The sequence below is a fragment of the Sycon ciliatum genome, chromosome 6, assembly GCF_964019385.1.
Source record: "Sycon ciliatum chromosome 6, ocSycCili1.1, whole genome shotgun sequence".
NCBI lineage: Eukaryota > Metazoa > Porifera > Calcarea > Leucosolenida > Sycettidae > Sycon > Sycon ciliatum.
In genome coordinates this window covers 8010796-8031323 of record NC_088648.1, presented here as the reverse complement: position 1 = coordinate 8031323, position 20528 = coordinate 8010796, and the positions used below count along the sequence as shown (strand labels likewise).

The window sequence follows — 20528 nt, the reverse complement described above, 5'->3', positions numbered from 1 at the left end:
CTTTCTCTCTCTCCTCTGCTCTCTGTGTGTCTCTGTCTCTCTCTCTGCCTCTCTCTCTGTCTCTCTCTCTGTCTCTCTCTGTCTCTCTCTCTGTCTCTCTCTGTCTCTCTCTGCCTCTCTCTGTCTCCCTCTGTCTCTCTCTGTCTCTCTCTCTCTGCCTCTCTCTGCCTCTCTCTGCCTCTCTCTGTCTCTCTCTGCCTCTCTCTCTCCCTCTCTGTCTCTCTGTCTCTCTAGGGCGACCTCTAGGGCGATCTCTTAACGATTACATTTTAATACCCGTCACAACATTATTAAGTCGACCATCTAACAACTTGATAATGAATGTTCACTTGCATTGGATGGAGCACTTTCAGCGGAATGGAAGCTTCTGCTGAGCAGTGGGTCGACGCTGGTAACACTCAGCAGAGTGGCTGATCCATTTCGTTCCAGGCAGCCGCAAAATGGCAGCACACAGCATGTCCTGTCACACCTGTAACAAGCAAAACCCTCCCTCTCCGTTCTCCGCCGAGCTAGAAGAAGCAAAATTGATACGATGAAACGAATCCCCAGTTTGATGGACCGAAAGAAGCAAGTTGGCAGAGAAGGTAATAACCAACACCATAACTCGAACCTGGTTTATCTTGCCAAATATTACCTCCCTCTGGCATCGGTCCCCATCTTCCATTTCTCTCTGATTGTAAAATTTAATTCTGTTAGAACTTGGCTTGGAATCACCGGTACATGTTGCATGTGTGCTACACATGAGTTGTATGTGTTGCTTGTAATTATCATGCACAGTCATCTAGTGCCTTGCTATGCCATCGCATGACTCTCCATCCATGTACGGCTTACCTGCACATGACACGCGTTCATGATCAACCAACCTATGTGGTCTAGCTTGTCATCGTATTGTACACATCCGGTTCTGGATCCTTCTATCTTCTTCTACTGCTTCTAGCACCTTCCGTCCAGTGCTGATAATCTGGAGTGATTGCATTTCTTTGTTCTTGTTGTTTATGTTTCCAAGAAGTGAAATCAAAATAGAATGCTCTCGCATGTTGGGTGTGTGTGCTCGAAATAAGTAACAAAGTTCAAGGATCGAACTTTACAGTACATGCATTTTCTATTGACTACTTTCTCATTTTCTCGAGTACAGCTCGCGCTTTATCGAGCCACATTTCATTTTTACCCTATCGCCATCATAACATTGGGCATCAATGCCCGTTTGGTTTGCGATGTTCAGTAAAACTTGAAAACAAAAACCAGAGACCTTCACCATCCATGGACCATGATCGGCCTCGATGCCTTACAAGAAACATGAAGCCAAGAAAAACAGTGATTCTCTATCCGATTACAATCAATAATAATTGATCTCCAATGATTTCTAACCTAGGGGTAACAGCAAATCAAGGGCAAGGTTTTTCTTTATCTGTTAGCTAGACACATCTTGAGCGGCGTAGGATCCTTTTCACACACCGGCTATCAAAGAATGGCATCTATGCATCCAACATGGCTGCCTCGTTATAACTTGTACATTTCCGAGCTCCATTCAAAGCAAAGCTACTACTTCTGAGATCGGATGCCTGGTGTAAAGACAACCGGAATTGATTATAGCCGCCGGATGAGATGAACTGGAAGATATTGGCCAGGAGTTATGGTGAGGCATGTATGCGTGCGCTCAGAAAAACGCACGCACATACTCACGCGCCCTCACTCACACGCATACACGCGCGGGCGTGCACACAAGCACACACACACACACACACACACACACACACACACACACAACCTTAAATAAACTAGCTCTCTCTCTCTCTCTCTCTCTCTCTCTCTCTCACACACACACACACACACACACACACACACACACTTCGAAGTACACACGCTCACATGCGCACGCATACACACACCCACCCCCCCCCACACACACACACACACATCATAATAATTTTTAACACACATGCCTAACACACTCGTGCGCACATACCCTTCCTGATGATGATGATCTACCTTAGTATCAGCTGGGAGCACATCCGAACCTGTGTTTACCAGACGTCAAAATTAGTGATCATCAGCCTGTCTCTCTTGAAGTCCGATGACTGCCACGCGTATTCCAATGCCAGCCTGTGCCCAGCACGAAGTACAGCGTTCCACAAGAACAGCGGTATCGCTTCATAATAATCGAGAGACCTTCGTATTCTCCAAAGCAGAGTCAGATAGGTTCATTGTGATTTTCCGTTCACGATCTCAATTGGTTACCTCGTTAGTGGAGAGCACAACTATTAAGAGTGCAGGGTACTTCTCTCATGGCGTAAGAACGTTTGCGTAGGCAGTGCGTGCGTTGGATCATCCTTCCTCTGGGACGCTTTACTTGACGAGTTCAGCCTCAGATCCACCTTGATTTCCACGCGTGACAGAGATGGCAAGCAGGCGGTCTATCTTTCACCTGATGGCTCTACTCTGGTGGACACGGTTGGCCACATGCATGTCCCAAGGAGACCGTAAGTCAGACCATCATAATTATTATTCTGCTAGAACAGCCACAAATAACAGTTTATCACTCCCTTAGTATTGACTCCAATAGATTTTTGCCATACCTAAGCAGTCAAATATTCCTGCATATTTCACTCCATAGGGCTATATTGGCCGCTTTTTTTACTCCTTTTTAGCGTTTGAACACAGGCTTTGGCTAGTCGTGATAAATCTAATATTGACTTCGTACTTGGTCAGTATAGGAAATAAAAGACCTCGTAAAAGACCTTGGCTTCGCCTCAGTCTTTTACTCGGCTTTCATTTCCTATATTGACCTCGTACCCAGTCAATATTAAGATACAAACTCAGCCTGAATCACACAGCTATTTTAGACCATGTATTTTCAGGTTGGTTACACTGGATGGTGTCGACATGGGGACAATTGCAAAAACGGTCAATTCACGGCGATGCAGATGCAGCTCTTAAAGTGATGGGTGTTGAGTAGATCAGACCCACCACCAAAGACAAAGTGGTCAAAGACCGAATTTCGCAGGCGTTGCATCCTTTGAAATTAATTCCCATGCACCAGGCCACGAGTTCCCAACTAGTTGTGGGTCGCAGAAAAGTACAGATGAAATGTATTTGAAAGCGAAGCAACACCCCCCCCCCTCCCCCAACGTTTGAAGCTCGAATTTATCAATGACATTACTGAATACACCGTAGTAGAACCCATTCTCAAGTAGAATACAAGTGCTAATGTCTTATGGTAGTTATAAAAGTAGAACTTTGGCTACAACTCCCGATTTCTGAGTTCTTTCCAATACCCAATCCACATATCTATCGTCTGGGAATTGTACAGTACAAAGAAACTCGACAGGCACAGCGTCCGGCGGAAGCAGGAGCTCTAACTCAGCTGGCACAGCAGTTGGGATTACCCTCACCATGCTCATCTTGATAAGCGGTGGGGTGCTTGTTGCGTGGCTTTTCAAAACAGGAAGACTCACCATGGAACGCATAAGAGCAACAGGTTAGTACTTGTCTATTTTTGAAAATATTACCTCTTAACGGTTGTACTCAAAGGATCAAGGATCAAAAAGCAGATGCAGCTCCTAAAGCGGTTGGAGGCGAAAGAATCAGACCAACCACCAAAGTCACCAAAAGACCGAAAATAACATTCACTTCATCCTTGAGGGTGGTGGCGTTTCTACAGATGCGGAGCGCAGTCCCTACCTGAGTCTCTCGCGAACCGTGACATTTTTAACCTGATGGATACCGGGTTGATTTTTCTTTCTCAGAGGAAGTATAAGCACAGACCTGATCAACGGAGTGTGGATTATTGGCATAGGTAAAAAATCATGTCATTGTCTGATTGATGAACGCTTTTCAAAACAAGAAAGTCTGGATAAACGTACTTATTGTCCATAAAATCCAATGCAGCCCCTTGCACATGTATAACGCATCGTTCCTTCAACTACAAAACGGTCTTTTCATTACGAATCACGTTACATCTCATAGAATGCTCGGCGGGCCTGTTTTGTCATTGGGTGGAATACATGTATGAATAACAGTTTGAGCACTCTGGCAAGGTACGTTTGGGCCTGGTTTAGATCTGGCTTTGGAAATTTTATTTTCCATTGCTATCAGGCTCGGCCTCATTTTCTCTGTGCTGCGCTGATGAGTCCACAAAGCACAAAACAGTTCTGTTTGCAGATTGTGCGTGAATGACAAAACTCTTGATGACAGGGAACGAATATTTTATGTTGCCGTCAAGTCAATGGATAATAGTATAGATAACACAAGGTATGGGCTTGGATAGCCCTTGGCGGATTATGCTGGCATCATTTCCGGCATAATCTTCGGATTTTGTCTAAATATTATGCCCTGGCGCAAAAGGACTTCTGAGACCAGACGGTCGGCATACCGATGCTGGCTGAGGATTAATGCTCCAGGCACATTTAGGCATGCTACGGGAAAATACCTGGCGAACGTTACCCCTTATAAATTATAATCCGTGCTGGCATGGTGCCGGAGTCATTGAAACGTTGCAAAGTACAACAAGAGTGCAAGGGTACAGTATAGCACCATCATTCGCATAATTCCAGCATAATGTAGCATAATCACTGGCATAATTTGGGCATACTGGAAAGCACAATTCAGCTATATTTCGAGCATAATCCGCCAAGGGCAACGCATGGACATCCAATAGATCCTGACAAGGGTCCTGTTGTAAGAAGCTCTGCCCATGTGTCATCCAAACACTTTCCGCATAATTATTATGCATCCTTGGTGGAAATGCGCATTAGGCGATTTTTAGTTAGTTGACAACAGACTTGTCTTGCATGACGCATTATCAATACAGGATGCTCGTTGGTTCCGAGGATCACAGAAGAACTTTGACTGCCGGTCACAGTGCTCAAACACGATGTACAGAGCTTAGTACAACTAAAATCCGGTGGAACAAAAAGTGATCAATTTTATAAATGTCTCTATTGACCAGTTTCATTCTGAAAGGCAATCATCAGCAGACTGACCTGCTGCTATACTCGGGGTTGTGTGGTCTTATTCGCTATAGGTGTTGTTCCGAGGATCATAACATTGCTAAGAACTGGACATTGTGCACACTTTGAAGGTATGGTGCGCACAGAGAATGACCTGAAACTTACTTGTTGTTTGAGGAACGTTTTCTGCACTCTATCCATCTCTAACTTCCAGCGGAAGACGCGTTAGCAATGATCAGGTCACGGCTGGGCAGAAAGGAAGGCGAGAACATCGGCCAGCAGCGGGTAAGATTGAAATTGTTAGCTGCTTAATTCACCTCCTATCCACACATGGCGTCTCTAGAATAATGTTTTTTTTACTTTTTATCGTTTAGAATACAATCTAAGTTAGTGACTTTATCTAACACAATAATATTTTTGTGAAACTAATTTGCACAGCAATGAGAGACAATTTCTCAGACAAAGCGAAAGCTTCTGAATCATCCACATAGCCTGTAACGTGTAAAGACTATAATTGTGTCTAGGCCTGTCTCCAAGACTCAAATCTCTTGACCAATACAGGCATGGTTTCTCTGCTGCGGGTAACCTTTATGGTAGCTTCAACAAATGTTCGGGCATGGCCCATCCCGTAGAGTGAACAATCCAAGTGTAGGCAAGCAACCAGTGACTCGGGTGGATAAACCGTGAATACCAACAGAACAATGAGAAGAGGATGAGCTTGTGAACTGTGTCGCCTGCGTAACGATATGGGTGTGGAGAGAAAGAGCGCTGGTAAAATGTGTTGGTACTGAAGTAGAAAGAAAGGGTGAGAAGTAGGGGGGGGGAGGGGGAGAAGTAGGGGGGGGGGAGGGAGGGAGAAGTATGGGGGGGGGGCTGAGAAGTAGAGGGAGGGGGTGAGAAGTAGGGGGAGGGAGTGAGAAGTAGGGGGGGGGGTGTGAAGTAGGGGGGGGGGGGGGGTGAGAAGTAGAGGGAGGCTTGCAGGGGCTCACAACAAAAGTGCTGGGAACCCAGAGCTAGAGCAGAACCATGCATCCGAAAGAGTTTTTTGCTATAGTCATAGCTCATAAATCATAGGCAAAGACAGCAAATTGCATAGTGGGAGCAAAGTGATGGTGAGGCTGTTTGCCCTTAGCCGACGGTTTCAGCCTCATGCGGACATCATGCTCACAAAAAAAAGAAGAAAAAATTGCGCCCCTTCTTATGCGTATTGTCATTTTGTCGTTCTCACCATGATGTTCATAAATTAGGATTCTTCACCCGATCGTGGTGGAAGAGCGCCGGGTCAGATCGAAGACTGTTCCTATGCATCTATTGGAGCTGAGGCCATCCCGTCTGCACCTCCTGTACCTGTACCATCGTCGTCCTTACCGTCAGCTGCAGATGGCAGTGGGCCGCCACCGTGGGCACGTCACGTGAGTGGTCATGCTCCGGCTGCACCAGCGTTGCCAGTAAGTACTGCTGTAATTTACTTCATAAATTTTCTGAACAAATGTTTTCGGTGCATAAAACTTCAATAGCCGCACCGGACATAAACGCACATCATCCGATACGGAATGGTTTCTCTGTACCTAAATTTTCTGTTCAAGTAACCTGGTCTTTTGCTCTCAAACTTAAAATATTGAGCCCAAAAAATATTTTGTAGACAAGAAAAAGGACCAAGAAACTATAAGTCACGCTGTACTGTCCACTAACACCACCAGTTACTAAACAATCAGCTCATGCGATAACATTGCACGACACTGACCGACGGTAAATGTACTGCGTGAGCTGATTTTTTAGTAACTGGTGGTGTTAGTGGACATTATAGCGTAACTTGTAGTTCCTTGGCCCTGTTTCTTTTCTATAAATTTATCCTTGGCTCTCCATCCGAGCCGAAAAATAATATTTCTGAATTTCGAGTACACCCACAGGCAATGCTAATGCCAGGGAGGTGGTTATAATTGTTGATGTAGTTGGCGTTTGGGGTTTTACGATGGCAGTCGGTGAAATCCAGCCGCAGCCTGGTGATAGGAATAGCGGCGGGCCACGCGGCCCCTGCACTTCGATACAGTGAAGGCTCGTTAGGAAGAACACTGAGAAGACAAATGTTTGCCTAAGGAGAACTAGTATTCGTAACTGTATTGGATAACACCCTGTGTATTCGCTGGGTAAAACATAATAATTATGGATAAGAAGAACTCCCGTTATTGCGAACAAACATAATCGGTCCCTTGATGTTCGTCCTAAAGAGGTTTGACTGTACAATGCCATGTGGCACTAAGCTGTGAGGTCAACAGTACATCTTGTGCTCATGTGAAGATCCAAAACAGTCTCTCTTGTCTCTCTTCGATCTTATTGACGCTGCCTGCCTGGATTGTATGTGTGCGGCGTTGCAGGATGGGGACTACCTGATGCCAGTGGAGGAGAGGATGAAATTCCAGAGCGAGGCGACAGCGCGACGTGAATCCCAAGCCGTTTCGGATTCCTACACTCCGGTTAGAACTTGCTACAGCGCACACACAGACACCGATAGGCTAGAGGACAGTATTCCCTGTCGCGTCCCTTACTCCTGCCAGATCAGATTATAATATTATCATCTTGTTTCCTTGTACTCAGCATGACAGGTGTGCAAAGTAATTCGAATGAGCCAACGCCAATGGATATCCAAGTCCACCGCTGGTCCAGGTGCTCCACACACACCACAGCCTATTAGTCATCCTGTTGTGCTGTTCTGTATTTCCTCTGCACTTTGGACAGGAGAATGAATACTTGGCGCCTGTGGAGGAGCTGCGTCGAGCCCAGGATCGGTATACGGCCTCGCCAATCTCAGCAGCTGTGCGCAAGACACCCAAAACGGAGGTGAGTTTATCGAATGGCATTGCTTTCCGGAGTTGAGTCAGGGATGGAAGCACATCCGGAGTACATGTAATACATATCCTTCTGTAGCATGCTTTAACTCCACAGGAACACAATAATTGCGCAATAAAGTCAAGTGGCCAACATACATTGCACATGTACACAAGTCAGACTTGTTGTCTGAGGATTGGCGGATAGCCATTATGAAACTCAGAGTTACAGTGTAATTCAGCCTGGTTCCACTGCTAACTTGTGTTTTAGGCTCTACCCTTGCGGTATTGAGCACTTTTTGCAAGAGTTCAACAGCATAACTTGTACAGTGGAGCCTCGTTAGGAAGAACACTGATAACTGTGATAAGACAAATGTTTGCCTAAGAAGAACTAGTATTCGTAACTATATTGGATAAAACTCTGTGTATTCACTGGGTAAAACATTATGGATAAAAAGAACTCCCGTTATTGCGAACAAATATAATCGGTCCCTTGATGTTCGTCCTAAAGAGGTTTGACTGTACATTGAAATGTACATGTACGTTTTATGTGATGTTCTACTGCAGAGGTATGCTGGGTCTGGATTGCCTGCACTGCCCTCCGGACATGGTGACCATACCTATGACCTGCCAGAACGAAAGTAATCAATTCGCACCCGATGCCTAGGAAGCAGGCCGAGATTCCATCAAGGTCGAAATTCAAAATGGCTCTTTCTCGACCACTGCATGTTTTCCCATCCCAATTTCAGTTCGGACAATGATCGATTCCCACCACGGCTCCGCTGACCTCTTAGCGCGTCTGTTGCCAGTTCAGCCACTGCAGACGATAATTATCATTATAATTTTTGTTACTCTTTACAAAGCCGCGTTTTAGGTTGTTCATTTTTTTAAAGAATTCACTCAAGTGGACATGTTTTTCGTGAGCGCTGTATTATTTTTGCTGTCTCTATTTGACTTAAGCCGGATGAACAGGCACTGCTGCCTTCTCGTCCAGCCAATGTTGATGAAGCAGTCCTGGGGTGGCTTTCACGCTTTTCTTCAGATGTTTCCCGCTTCAACTCGCTCACATTTCTGATTCTCTTTTGAAATGGCAAAGGATAATATTAACGTAGAACGAATGATTTCATTACAGACTTTTTAACCCTGGTGAACTCCCTACAAAATGATTGTTTGGCTCGAATGGAGCATGCCTTGTTGCCAAGAGTAGGTAAGCTCCCTGGCCCATGAAGTATTCCGACCAATGGCAATGTGGGTATGGGAGTCACAGAACGCACTGCAACATGTTAAAAGTCGTGCATTGAGTGTGAAGATTACGGACAATTAGAAGAGTGTGAAGATAATTATGACGTTTGTTGTCAAAATATCGTATGGCTTTCCAGTTTCGCACACCGTTCATCGAAGATAGCATCATACCAATTTTCTTGGCCCGGTGTTAAAAGAGCTCTCCTGCAGGCAGGCATAGATGCGCATGCACATGTACCTCCACAAAATTACATCAGACCAAATTACATCAGACCAAATCGGATACGCGATCACTTACATTGTAGCTAGCTCCGTCTGAAGGCAGGTGGTGGGATTTCTGAACTGTACATGTATGATGATTTTTAGAATAACAGCGTAAAGCTACAACCGAACAAGAGCTTTACGACGTAGTGTTGATGCGAGCTATGCGTGTTCTGCGCTGCCCGCTGCCTTCATTACGTAGTGACCTCTGACGCACAAGCTGGCTGGATATGAAAATGCCTTCTGACATCTTAACAGTACAGTCATGTAGATGTATATTCATTGCACTACTTGTCTTGTACTATTCAAAACTTCCAGGGTTTGCACTGGAAACACAAGCACGTTATACGGGCGCGCGCACACGCAGTAGGACCATTGTTATTAAGTTTTTTTTTAAATTATGCGAACATACACACACACACGCGCGCGCGCGCGCTGCAAACACAATACCTTCCTTCCGAAATCTCCCTTTTCTTCTGACTTCCTTTAATAGTGATTAATTAATTACAAGCCCACGCATCTACTTCACTACTGGCAGTAGTATGTATTCTTTGCTTTGGGCATAGAAGGTACTATCAATGCAGCTTGCGGACGTACATTTAACCATCTGTTTTCCTGCGTCAGTGGAGCCAGAGGTTGAATACACACATACATGTAGATCGCATGACCAAACTTTGAATGGCTCTGTATGCGAGCAAGGCCAATGACAAGGACAATGGGCCGCAGTTCCGCTTGAAGCAGCATACATTTCCATACACCTCGAAGGCGAACAATGCCTAGATTCGCTATTTAAATCCACAACAACGCTGTGTGCAACCGGATACTAGGATCTGCCCTGTGTCAGCACTGATTCAAAGGGGACTACTAGTACTAGTAGTCGGGCAAGTGCACTACGCTACTACTGCAGTGCTGAAAAACTGAAATCCGACCCCCTGATCAGCTGAGCGCACCGCTCAGGGGGTCGGATTTCAGTTGCCAGCAGTGTAGTAATAATACATGGAGAGCTAAGTTGTAACGCCTGTACAGTGTACTGTTTGCTCTGTCCAAACAGCAGCACACATCCCACCACACCCCACCAGAGCACACACCCCACCAAGCATGGGCATCCGTGAAAACCTCTATTGAGTATTGTACAGTGCTGGCAACTGAAATCCGACAGCCCTCAGCGGGGGGTTCACATTCTAGCGGTCTCTGTTTCCTACTTTTACCATCCTGTGTTGTGCCTTCGCGATGTGAGCGCACCGCTCAGGGGGTCGGATTTCAGTTGCCAGCACTCTAGATCATGTGAGCACGAGCCAGAGCGGAACGCTGGAAAAACGTACTATGACTGTACTACGAGAAGACGCACACAATTAGATAAAAGAAAGCACAACATGTGACGAGTTGCGACTAACTCCCCCACCAACTACGTAACCACATCTTTATTAATTGTACAGTCAGCGAGCGAGTGCGACAAAAAGGCACGAACTGACATGGAATGTCTCAGTACTCCTCGTCTGTTAGCGCCTTTTTTGTCGCATTCGCTAACTATAATTATGATCTGGTTACGTTGGTGGACAGTTAGTCATAACTCGTTTCATGTTTTCCTTCCTTTTATCCATGTTCACTTTGGCTCAACATCCGAGTTCAAATGTATGTAATAGAACTAGATTTAGAAGTATATTATTATTTATATTGGCTGCCGCCAATGAGCGTTGAATAAGTCGGAGAAGTAGAGATTTCCATAATAGGAGTGTTCGGGGTCCTAACCGATTTCCTCGCCCGTGTGGGGTCGGTATTAGCCGAGCAGCTAGCTGCCTGATTACCTGCAAGCGGATATCCAATGAACGTTCAGTGTTACAGTCGCTCTCGTCCAAGCTAGTTGCCTATCTGCTTTGTCCTCTGAGGATCGGCAAATGGAGCGCCACTCGTACAGGCTGGGCCTGCTGCTGCTGCTTTTGGCCATCATTGTCCTCAGCGATGCTCAGCAAGGTAACTATAGTAGTACTTGTAGAATAGGTTTCCGTGACTCACGTGCTGTCTGTGCGCGCTCGGACAAGCGAAACTTCTAAAGCTGGTGGTGCTTCTCAAGCCTTCTAGCCTTTTGAGCGCAAAAATGCACGAACTTTAATAACCATGCCCCGAGTCCTTAATTAAAATGGCTCTAGTCTTTCTGCTTCGCTCTATTTCCAGATTGGACCGCGTGCAATATACCTGTTGGAAAGGGGAAATGGAGACTTGCAATGAAGCTGTTCACGAGAGCTATGAAACACAGCCAAGCTCAGAGTTACTGCGAGAGCCAAGATGGCAATCTCTCCACCACCAGGGTCGGACACGAGCTGCAATGCGCCAAGACAGTGCTTGCAAGGAAGGCGTGTGAATGCGACGAGGCAGACCGGTGCACAACCGAATGCCAAGGTGGGGCATGCTCATGTAGAGTCTGGGTCGGCCTCGAACGACTTGCATTCCAGCGCACTAGCAGTTCTTTCCAGTCTCAAAACTGGCGGTGGACATCGCTACGTCCATCCATTATCGTTCAGGATCTGCGGTGGCGTTCTGGTGAACCCACAGACGACAACAGTCAGCTTTGTGGCTATTTGTGGCCGGAGAAGCACGGTTTGGGCGATTTTTTTTGCAATGAAAAACTCAGCTTCCTCTGCCAGAAACTCATCCCAAATGGTAAGTGTTCTTACAGGCGCTAGATACGCTAGATACAATGTACATGTATGTGTATGCACTAGTATACCCACGAGAGAATAGTGAACATACAGTTTACGTTTGCAACTTCCCGACACGCACTAGAGGTGGTCATCCAAATGACAAAGACTTGTTTCACGCCGAAAAATAAAGAAAGAACGTCCAGCAACAGGTCAACAATGAAGAGCATCAGCTGACTGAACTCTCGATATGTCACAGTCATTGTGTGTGTGTGTGTGTGTGTGTGTGTGTGTGTGTGTGTGTGTGTGTGTGTGTGTGTGTGTGTGTGCGTGCGTGTTTGTGTATACGTGTGTGGGTGTGCGTGTGCGCGCGTTTTAATCATGTTTTTTTCTCATTTTGCTAGAACCAACTCCTGTGACAGCTACGTCCAGTACTTTGCCCGCACGGTCCACGACTAAAACGCTGACGTCAACGCTACCGACGCTGGACACTACCAGTGTGTACCACGTGAAAGAACCGACGAAAGAGGTCCATGCAGATTACGACATACCAACAGGTACAGATAAGTAATTTTTTTTACTAAGGCCACAGCTTCCAATCATGACATGCAAAGCAGCGGTGCAGCATCGCAGGCATGAATCGTGGACGTGGTGACGGGGTCTGATGTGCTCCACCGACCTAGGCAAGCTCTGGTCTCCGGGGGAGCTCTACTGGGCGCTACAACGTTTACGTGTACATTTATGTTGTTGGTTTGACAGCATGAAACAAGGTGGAGGACACTGTGTTCGGAAACAGTGACCTTACTACAGTAAGACCTCACTTAACCGCACACATGATCCATTTTCCACAAAAATATCCGGATAGGCGAGGGAACCGGATAATCGAACACACATACTGTATGTATGCATGACATATGCTGTAAATCGGTAACCAACGATTTTCGTCCGGCTGGCGAGGGATCCGGATAAAAGAGGACCGGATAAGCAAGGTCTGACTGTACAACCATCCACCTTGTTTCATGCTGTCAAACCAACAACATGTGTGAACTATAATATGACTCTATGAGTTAACAAGGTTTATCTAATACTAGTAGTACTGTACTTCGAAGTAATAATAAAACAGGTCGCGTAATGAAGCAGCATAACGATAGAATGTGCAAAGTCATGATGCCTGGTCCGCTTCTGTCCTGGGTTCATCACCCCGTGCATTGCAGCCGCGAGCAAAACCAGCTCAGGCTGAGAGTTCCCTCCATGATTGCTTGTCCAAAGGGCGCATTCTGAGCCCACTCAGATCGGTCATGGTCTTCAGTGGCATGCCTCTGGCAGCAGCGCTTGCCTTGACTGCCGTGGACTGTACTAGTATTGGGTTATCTAATACCATGTGCGATTGTATGGCATGATATAATCCCAAACTGGTAAACCAGGACTAGATAAACCTTGTAGTTCACGCAATTGTTAGATTGACAGCATGAAACAAGGAGGAGGACACTGTGTTCGAAAACAGTGACCTTGCTACAACCTTCCGCGGTTGGCAGAGCCCCGGTCCCTGCGGACCATTTGAACCATATGGGTATCGCACCCAGTTCTGACCCTCGTGATGCTAGGGGGTTAGGAGACTACTCCTGATTTCGTCTTGTTGTCTTCGCTCTTTTTTAACTTGTATAAAAACTTCTTTTTCTTTTTCTTTCCAACTTCTGCCCATGGTGTCCTTCTCTCAGCTCGTCAGCTGTAAACAGTTTTTTGTCATCACCATGACACTGTCGCGAGAAGGTGCTCTCTGTAGACGGGGTTGGTGATGTCCCGACGTGGCCATGGGTAGGCCTTCACCACGTCGGAACGCCCCGGCTACACATTGGTCACGTCAACTACTTATGTTTGTAAATCACTTCATTGTTGATCTTATTGTTTCCTAAAAAACTTGAGGGAATTGAGAGTTTGTCTTTTTTACACGTTTGGGCACACACGTTGGATGCATTTACGGAAGAGCTAGATAATAACATGTATGTTCAATATTTTGTCGCTGAATTCTTTAGGAACCTGGAAACTACATGCAAGGTCACTGTTTTCGAACACAGTGTCCTCCTCCTTGTTTCATGCTGTCAATCTAACAATTATGTACACGTAACACTATTATCTCCACATCACCCTGTTTTTATTTTTGTTTATGTTTTTCACTCCATTGTCGTGAGTTCCCCTTGGGAACGGATACGAGAATATTATTATTATATTATGTACAGTGCTGTACCAGGGAAATCGCCTTTATTTTAACGGATCCTACCTGCAGCACCAGGTTCAGACCCAGCTCCCAATGTTCAAAGTGCTAGGCACATGAGCGCCAGGGGATCTTTTATCGACGAAGATGTGTTTCACTGGCCATTCAGCACTGCTATTATCACCTTTTAAAAGTGTCATCAGTATGACTCCCGCCTTGTAAGGGCTTTCGGCGTGGAAACTGGGACTTGCACCTCGGCACAGACACTCTGCCAATGTGCAGATATTGAGCCGGTATTGAGCGGGTACTGAGCGGGTATTGAGCGAGTATTGAGCTGGTATTGAGCACTCATTGAGTAGCAGTACTATTGTACATGTATAGCAATCTACATTTGACTATCAATGGCCTCAAAAGTGATCTCTCTCTCTCTCTTTCTCTCTCTCTCTCTCTCTCTCGCTCTCGCTTTCGCTCTCTCTCTCTCTCGCTCTCTCTCTCTCTCTCTCTCTCTCTCTCTCTCTCTCTCTCTCTCTCTCTCTCTCTCTCTCTCTCTCTTTTTCTCTCCCCCTCCCTCTCTCCATGTACATGTTCCCGTTTTCTTCATTCTGCTTTGCTTCTCCACATTAGATCAGGCCAGTAAGCCACATAGAGTGACGTCGGAGCATGTCCTTCCAGCTTCATCACGCACTATGAGCCCAGAGCAGCAGAGGATAACGGAGGCCGGCAACGGGGCCATTGTCGCTATGGGCGTCACGCTGGCAGTGTTCGGGCTGGCAATGCTCGTTTTGATTGTTGCCTGGCGTTCCAGATCCGTTAGATCGTCAAGGAGATTTTTTCCAGGTAAGGATCTGTACTCACGTCACGTGTGTCATCGGCAGTACTGTTCGTAACTACTGGTTTCACCCCCATCCCCCCCCCCCACCCCCACCCCCCCCCCCCCACCCCCACCCCCACCCCCACTCCTTTCTTACCTGATGTAAAGATGTAGGAAGCTCACACAACACAGTCTTACATTTTATGAAACTTTTGAGTTTTGAAGCATCTGTATTTGAAAGTGATTTTCCGTAATTACATCGGATCTGTGTATTTGTATATTTTGTATTTATTTTTTATCAAGGGGATAACCCTGGGAGAGGAGGCTTCCACAGTGAAAAGGAATTCAAATTCGATAGCAGAAATGTACGGCCTGTATGCTGTTGACTTCTTGTCTTTGCTAGAACTTCACTGGAGGTGGAAGAAGACGCGCATCTGGAGTCAAGGTGGAAACCAGCAGCGCTGTGTAAGTGTGTGTCCGAACAATACAGTCATGTACATGTACATGTAGACACTCCATAATGGTGTATGGATGTACGTATGGGGTATGGGGTATGTATGGGGTATGGGGGGTATGTATGGGGTATGGGGGTATGTATGGGGTAGGGGGGGGGATATGTATGGGGTATGGGGGGGGGGGGTATGTATGGCTGTGCTTCTGCACGATCACCTTCCGTTCAGACCTGGAGCAGTACGTACCCCCCCCCCCCCCCCCAGCATTACATTCTACGCAGATTGGAAAGGCTTCCTGTCTGAAGCCTTTCCATACTGGTACTCGATGTTCCAGTTTTGTGACACGAGAATGGCACGAGAATTAGTGTACCGCTGAGTGTACCGCTATACACGTGGTCGACACGTAGTCGACACGTTGTTGATACTTTTTTGACACGTGACCCCGTCAACGGTCTGCTTTGTGCCAATGACACTCGGTAACCGATGTCGCGTACGACAAAGACGACTATCCCGTACGCGAAATAGTTGAGAACTGCATGACGTGGACCTAGTACCTGACGGCAAGGACAACTGCGAGGAGGCCCCTTTCCGTACCCCTGACGGGAAGGAGAACTGCAGAAGTCGAACGAGGAGGCCCCTTTTCGTAACCCATACTGCAAAGTGCCATTGATGGATACCTTTTGCACCTGGAACGACCCCTTAAACGCTGTCGCGGCGACTATCCCGTAAGCGAAATAGTTGAGAACTGCTGACGTGGACCTTTTGCACCTGGAACGGCCCCGTAAACGCTGTCGTGTCGGCGGAGTGAATGTGCAGGGTACTAGGGTGAAAAGAATTGCTGCAAAGACGTCCCCTCTACTAGGCTCTAGGCCTTTGCCTTTGGAGACATCGTCGGTGAACTGAATGCGCAGGGCGAAAAGAATTGCTGCAAAGACGTCCGCTCTAGGCCTTTGGAGACATCGTGGGAACTCCTTCCGGTACTATACAAACTGCTGACGTGGCCGTGGACATGTACATGGAGAGTCATGGTGGGACTTCATGTACATGGATACATGGTGGGAATTCCTTCCGGCACCCCCGTACCGCAAAGCCAACGGTGGTTAAGGAGAAGTGCAGACGTGCAGGAAGACGAACGAGGAGGAACCAGGACGAGCGAGCAATGGCAGGACTAGCTGGACCGTAAGTAATAGCTGAATTGTGCATGACAACTTGACACCCATGCGGCACTCGCCACTTGCCACTGCATATTTCTTGTCCACTAACAATGTCTCTCCTCTGCCCCCTGTGTGTCCACGGCCCTGTTTCTGAATTGGCCCGATGAATCGAATGTCTTCCGCAACTGGAACGGCCCCGTGAACGCTGTCGCGTCGGCGACTGAATGCGCAGGAGGGAAAATATTGCTGCGAAGACGTCTCCTCTAGACGACGGTAAGGCACCCCATTGATATGTTGCCAGTGTGTGCCAGGGTATCGCGTGTACGTATAACTTCTCAAAAAAATTTAATGGTCCACAGTCGTGTCGGAAGGGTACGGTGGGACTGTAGCCATGTTACCTTCTAACACGTTATCAGGTGGAGAGTGTCTTGTACTCACGTTATCACTATATAAGGTCGAGAGCGTATTGTAGTCACTCTCTCTATTCCTGTACTTCATTACGTTTCAGGTGTACGTATAACTTTTCCAAAAAAATTAATGGTTCACGTCTTCAGATAGAGAGCGTATTGCACCCACTGTCTAGTCTCTGTAGTGCATTGAGATTTTGTTGATCGAACATGAAATGGATACAAAGACAAAGCCAGGCCAAGTACATGGCGAGATGTCGCCAGAAGAACGTCTTCAGGTAGAGAGCGTATTGCACCCACTGTCTAGTCGATTTTGTGGATCGCACATGAAATGGATACACAGACAAAGCAGGCCAAGTACATGAGAGAGTGGACGATGTGCAGATCGACACGGTCTGCGGGTACTTCATTAAAGTTACCCGTGACATAACTAGGATAAAAGTTAATCACTGCAAAAACATTGCCAAGTATGTGAGCACTTTGGACTTGACAGAAGAGTGCACGGGCGACGTTGACAAAACATACCGCGGTGACTGTCACTATCATGACAGCAGGGCACATCGCACGCAGCATCGCAGATCGTGTTGAATTGCGCATCATAATATTGCAAAATTGCTCCTGTGCATGCAAGTGGATTTCATTGCACTTCTCAGTTTGGGAAATGCTCGATTATGACAATTCTCCGTGTGAGTGCACTAGCCCTGAACAGACATGTAGGTGAACCGTTTGCGGTGTCTCATAGCCTACCTCACGACCTTCTGCTTTCTTTCTTCATCACTTGTATCTTGCAGGTATATCATCCCGTGACGACCACATTGAAGTCTGAATTTGAAGTGTGAAGATGCTTCAGCAACCACATCGTACTTTTCCATTGCTTTTATTGTGCTTCTACTGTGCATGTGTGTAACTTGTGGAGTAAACATGTGATGACATTGTATGCTGGCGACACGGTCAGATGTTCATGCGTCTAACGTACACCTGCATGTTATGCATTGAAAAGGGTTTGCCACTTGCGATCCTGGGACGAGTATCAGGTCCGCTTTGTCCTGTGTGGGCTGTATCAGATTGCTGTTCACTTCTCTATCTGTTGGATATGTGACTTTCTGCAAGTTTCTGGTGTATGATGGCCACGTCCTTGCTTGTCACTTTGTATGATAATTTACATTCTGTATTCGCTGCTTCCATGGCATGGTCTGCAAACTGCAATCCTTGGGCAAATGTCATGTTTGCTATGTTGTGCTTTGGCCGTCAGCTTGTCTACACGCTGTAGTTGAATTATTTTTGTTTCACAACTGACTTCCTCAAGTACGATGGTCACTGCTTTGCATGGCATTATACATGAAGAATTTCCTGTTTGTGCCGTGTGCATGTGCGTATGTGTGCGTGGCCACGTGTGTGTGCCGTGTGCATACACATGTTTGTGTATCTGTGTGCGGGGTAGCGAGGCGGGGAGGGCTGGTATGTATCAGTGTGTTATTGCAGTCGCATGGCTACATACAGTACATCGCGCGCGTGGTCATCATGTTTACCTTCGGGGTTGGGGTGGGGAGGGAACGGAAAAAGAGCGGAAATTATCCATATAAAAATCGCTCTGTGAGCGGTTCTGAAAAACCTTTACTGGTACTGCCCCGTCGTAAAAGTAAGAAATTAGAACTGGCCCATTGTCCCCCCAAACGCGAACTGATCCACCTAAATCGCGAATGACGGGACCCGAACGCACCAGTAGCACGAGGTTCCTACCTGTGGATGCAGATGGGGACGTTGGTCCGGACCATAGGCCATGTGCTGTACTAGCGGTAGACTTACCTATCAAAATAATAAATTCTACTACTACTACTGGTGTTACCCTATGATAATTGCCGTGATCCTGTGCCCTCCCGACCTCGTGCTACTGGTGCGTTCGGGTCCCGTCATTCGCGATTTAGGTGGATCAGTTCGCGTTTGGGGGGACAATGGGCCAGTTCTAATTTCTTACTTTTACGACGGGGCAGTACCAGTAAAGGTTTTTCAGAACCGCTCACAGAGCGGTTTTTATATGGATAATACAATGTACACGAGAGGATCAGGTCATTCATTTTCTAGCTTCAAAGTAGATACAGTACCTGAAGAGCCGCATCACTTGGACTCGACTTGCGCTTTCAACAATGGCTCGTTCCCCTCTTCTTGGCGCATGGCATGGGGCACGTACACGCGGCTGGATCGATTCAAAGCGTGAAAAGCTGTAAAGGATCTACTAGCATACATTCGCAGCCAAAGGAAACCGGTAGAACATTGGGTGATTTTTTAATACTAGTACTGTACCCTCGAGATTCGAGAACACAGTACTAACTGTAAAGCTTCGATGAAAGTTGATAAAAATGTGTACAGTACTGTACTGTCGATCTACAGTTAAGTGCTGGCAACTGAAATCCGACGACCCCTGAGCGGCGCGGCCATATTCTAGCGGTCTTTGTTTCGTAGTTTTGCCATCCGGTGTTGGGTCTTCTAAAAACTCTTTGCGATGTGAGCGCACCGGTCAGGAGTCGGATTTCAGTTGTCAGCACTGTACACTGATACCCTGCATACTGTATTTTCGTGCCCTAAGGGAGATATTACCAATAACAGATTAAAGTTGCTTGGTCTGAAAGGCGTGTGTTTACCGCCATATTGCCAGGTGTGTCTTTACCACCATAATTATTATTTTATCAACAACCATGGTCTGAATTTCACTTGTTTTAGTAGTGTATTATAGTTACTACGCAGTACTGTGCATGCTAGCTACATGTACATAATCATAATAACTGTTTTTGGTTTTGCCCGTACAAGTGGCTTGAGCAGGTAAAAAAACAAACAAAAAAACAAAAAACAATAACAGATAATCTGATTAGTTACATGTACAGTGTACCTTCAAATCCATCCAGCATGTTGGAGCGGAGTACGCGTGTCCCCCTCTTCCATTTTGGTGATAACGGACAAATTCGCACGGCGACAGCATTGCCATCAGTCACAATAGCAACACATGTACAAACTGTTGTCAAGGAAACATGTACATGTACATGTTGTTTGTCAAATTCCACTCCTTTTGTATGCGGACTGCCACCAGCATGGGAATGAGTGCACTGCACAGTGAACTCCGTTCTCTAGTCTACCTACAGTATTGGAGAACGGGTTTATTCGCCAAACCAATTGCGTGAAACCATAAAGTAAGACCGAAAGGAAAAGAAAACCCAGTTTTGCCAACACCGGTACATGTACATGTACTGCACATGGTACACTCAACTGAAGCATAAGATTGAACACAGAAGCTTGACAAGAAACCGTTACCCAAATGCCTTGCTAGTTTTCTATTGTGTTACATGTGCATGTGCATGCACCTGTAGTCCCTGCACTAATTTTCACACAGTCTGTACTGTAGAGTAGAGTGACTCTGGACTAGGCCTTGACGGATTATGCTAATATTTTCGTGAAATTATGCTTTTCGCATTGCTGAAAAAATCGCAGAATTATGCTATTTTAAAAAGGCGACGTGGAGACAATAATCTTAATAATGCAATGAATATAACTAAATGCGCACTCATATCACAACCATGGGGACGAATC

General features: G+C 46.3%; 2 protein-coding genes across 2 annotated transcripts; both read left to right on the top strand.

Annotated features, from left to right (window-relative positions):
* Positions 1-2153: 2153 nt before the first annotated feature.
* On the top strand, positions 2154-8925 carry LOC135818815 (uncharacterized). Its single transcript, XM_065332047.1, has 7 exons — positions 2154-2480; positions 3311-3478; positions 5164-5234; positions 6197-6397; positions 7325-7423; positions 7686-7787; positions 8342-8925. Exons 1-7 carry the CDS (start codon positions 2399-2401, stop codon positions 8417-8419), a joined length of 801 nt encoding a protein of 266 aa, XP_065188119.1. The 5' UTR covers positions 2154-2398; the 3' UTR covers positions 8420-8925.
* A 2036-nt stretch (positions 8926-10961) lies between these two features.
* On the top strand, positions 10962-15446 carry LOC135820005 (uncharacterized). Its single transcript, XM_065333306.1, has 5 exons — positions 10962-11248; positions 11450-11935; positions 12318-12470; positions 14750-14962; positions 15340-15446. The coding sequence occupies exons 1-5, from the start codon at positions 11173-11175 to the stop codon at positions 15444-15446; spliced, it is 1035 nt and encodes a 344-aa protein (XP_065189378.1). The 5' UTR covers positions 10962-11172.
* The last annotated feature ends 5082 nt before the right edge of the window (positions 15447-20528 follow it).

Excerpts from the sequence above, each read along its gene's own strand:
- LOC135818815 (XM_065332047.1), top strand. The coding sequence starts at position 2,399 with ATGGCAAGCAGGCGGTCTATCTTTCACCTGATGGCTCTACTCTGGTGG. Across the intron at positions 3,479-5,163 it reads GGAACGCATAAGAGCAACAG|CGGAAGACGCGTTAGCAATG; the intron begins GTTAGTACTTGT and ends TCTAACTTCCAG. Across the intron at positions 7,788-8,341 it reads GCAAGACACCCAAAACGGAG|AGGTATGCTGGGTCTGGATT; the intron begins GTGAGTTTATCG and ends GTTCTACTGCAG.
- LOC135820005 (XM_065333306.1), top strand. The coding sequence starts at position 11,173 with ATGGAGCGCCACTCGTACAGGCTGGGCCTGCTGCTGCTGCTTTTGGCC. Across the intron at positions 11,249-11,449 it reads CCTCAGCGATGCTCAGCAAG|ATTGGACCGCGTGCAATATA; the intron begins GTAACTATAGTA and ends CTCTATTTCCAG. Across the intron at positions 11,936-12,317 it reads CCAGAAACTCATCCCAAATG|AACCAACTCCTGTGACAGCT; the intron begins GTAAGTGTTCTT and ends TCATTTTGCTAG.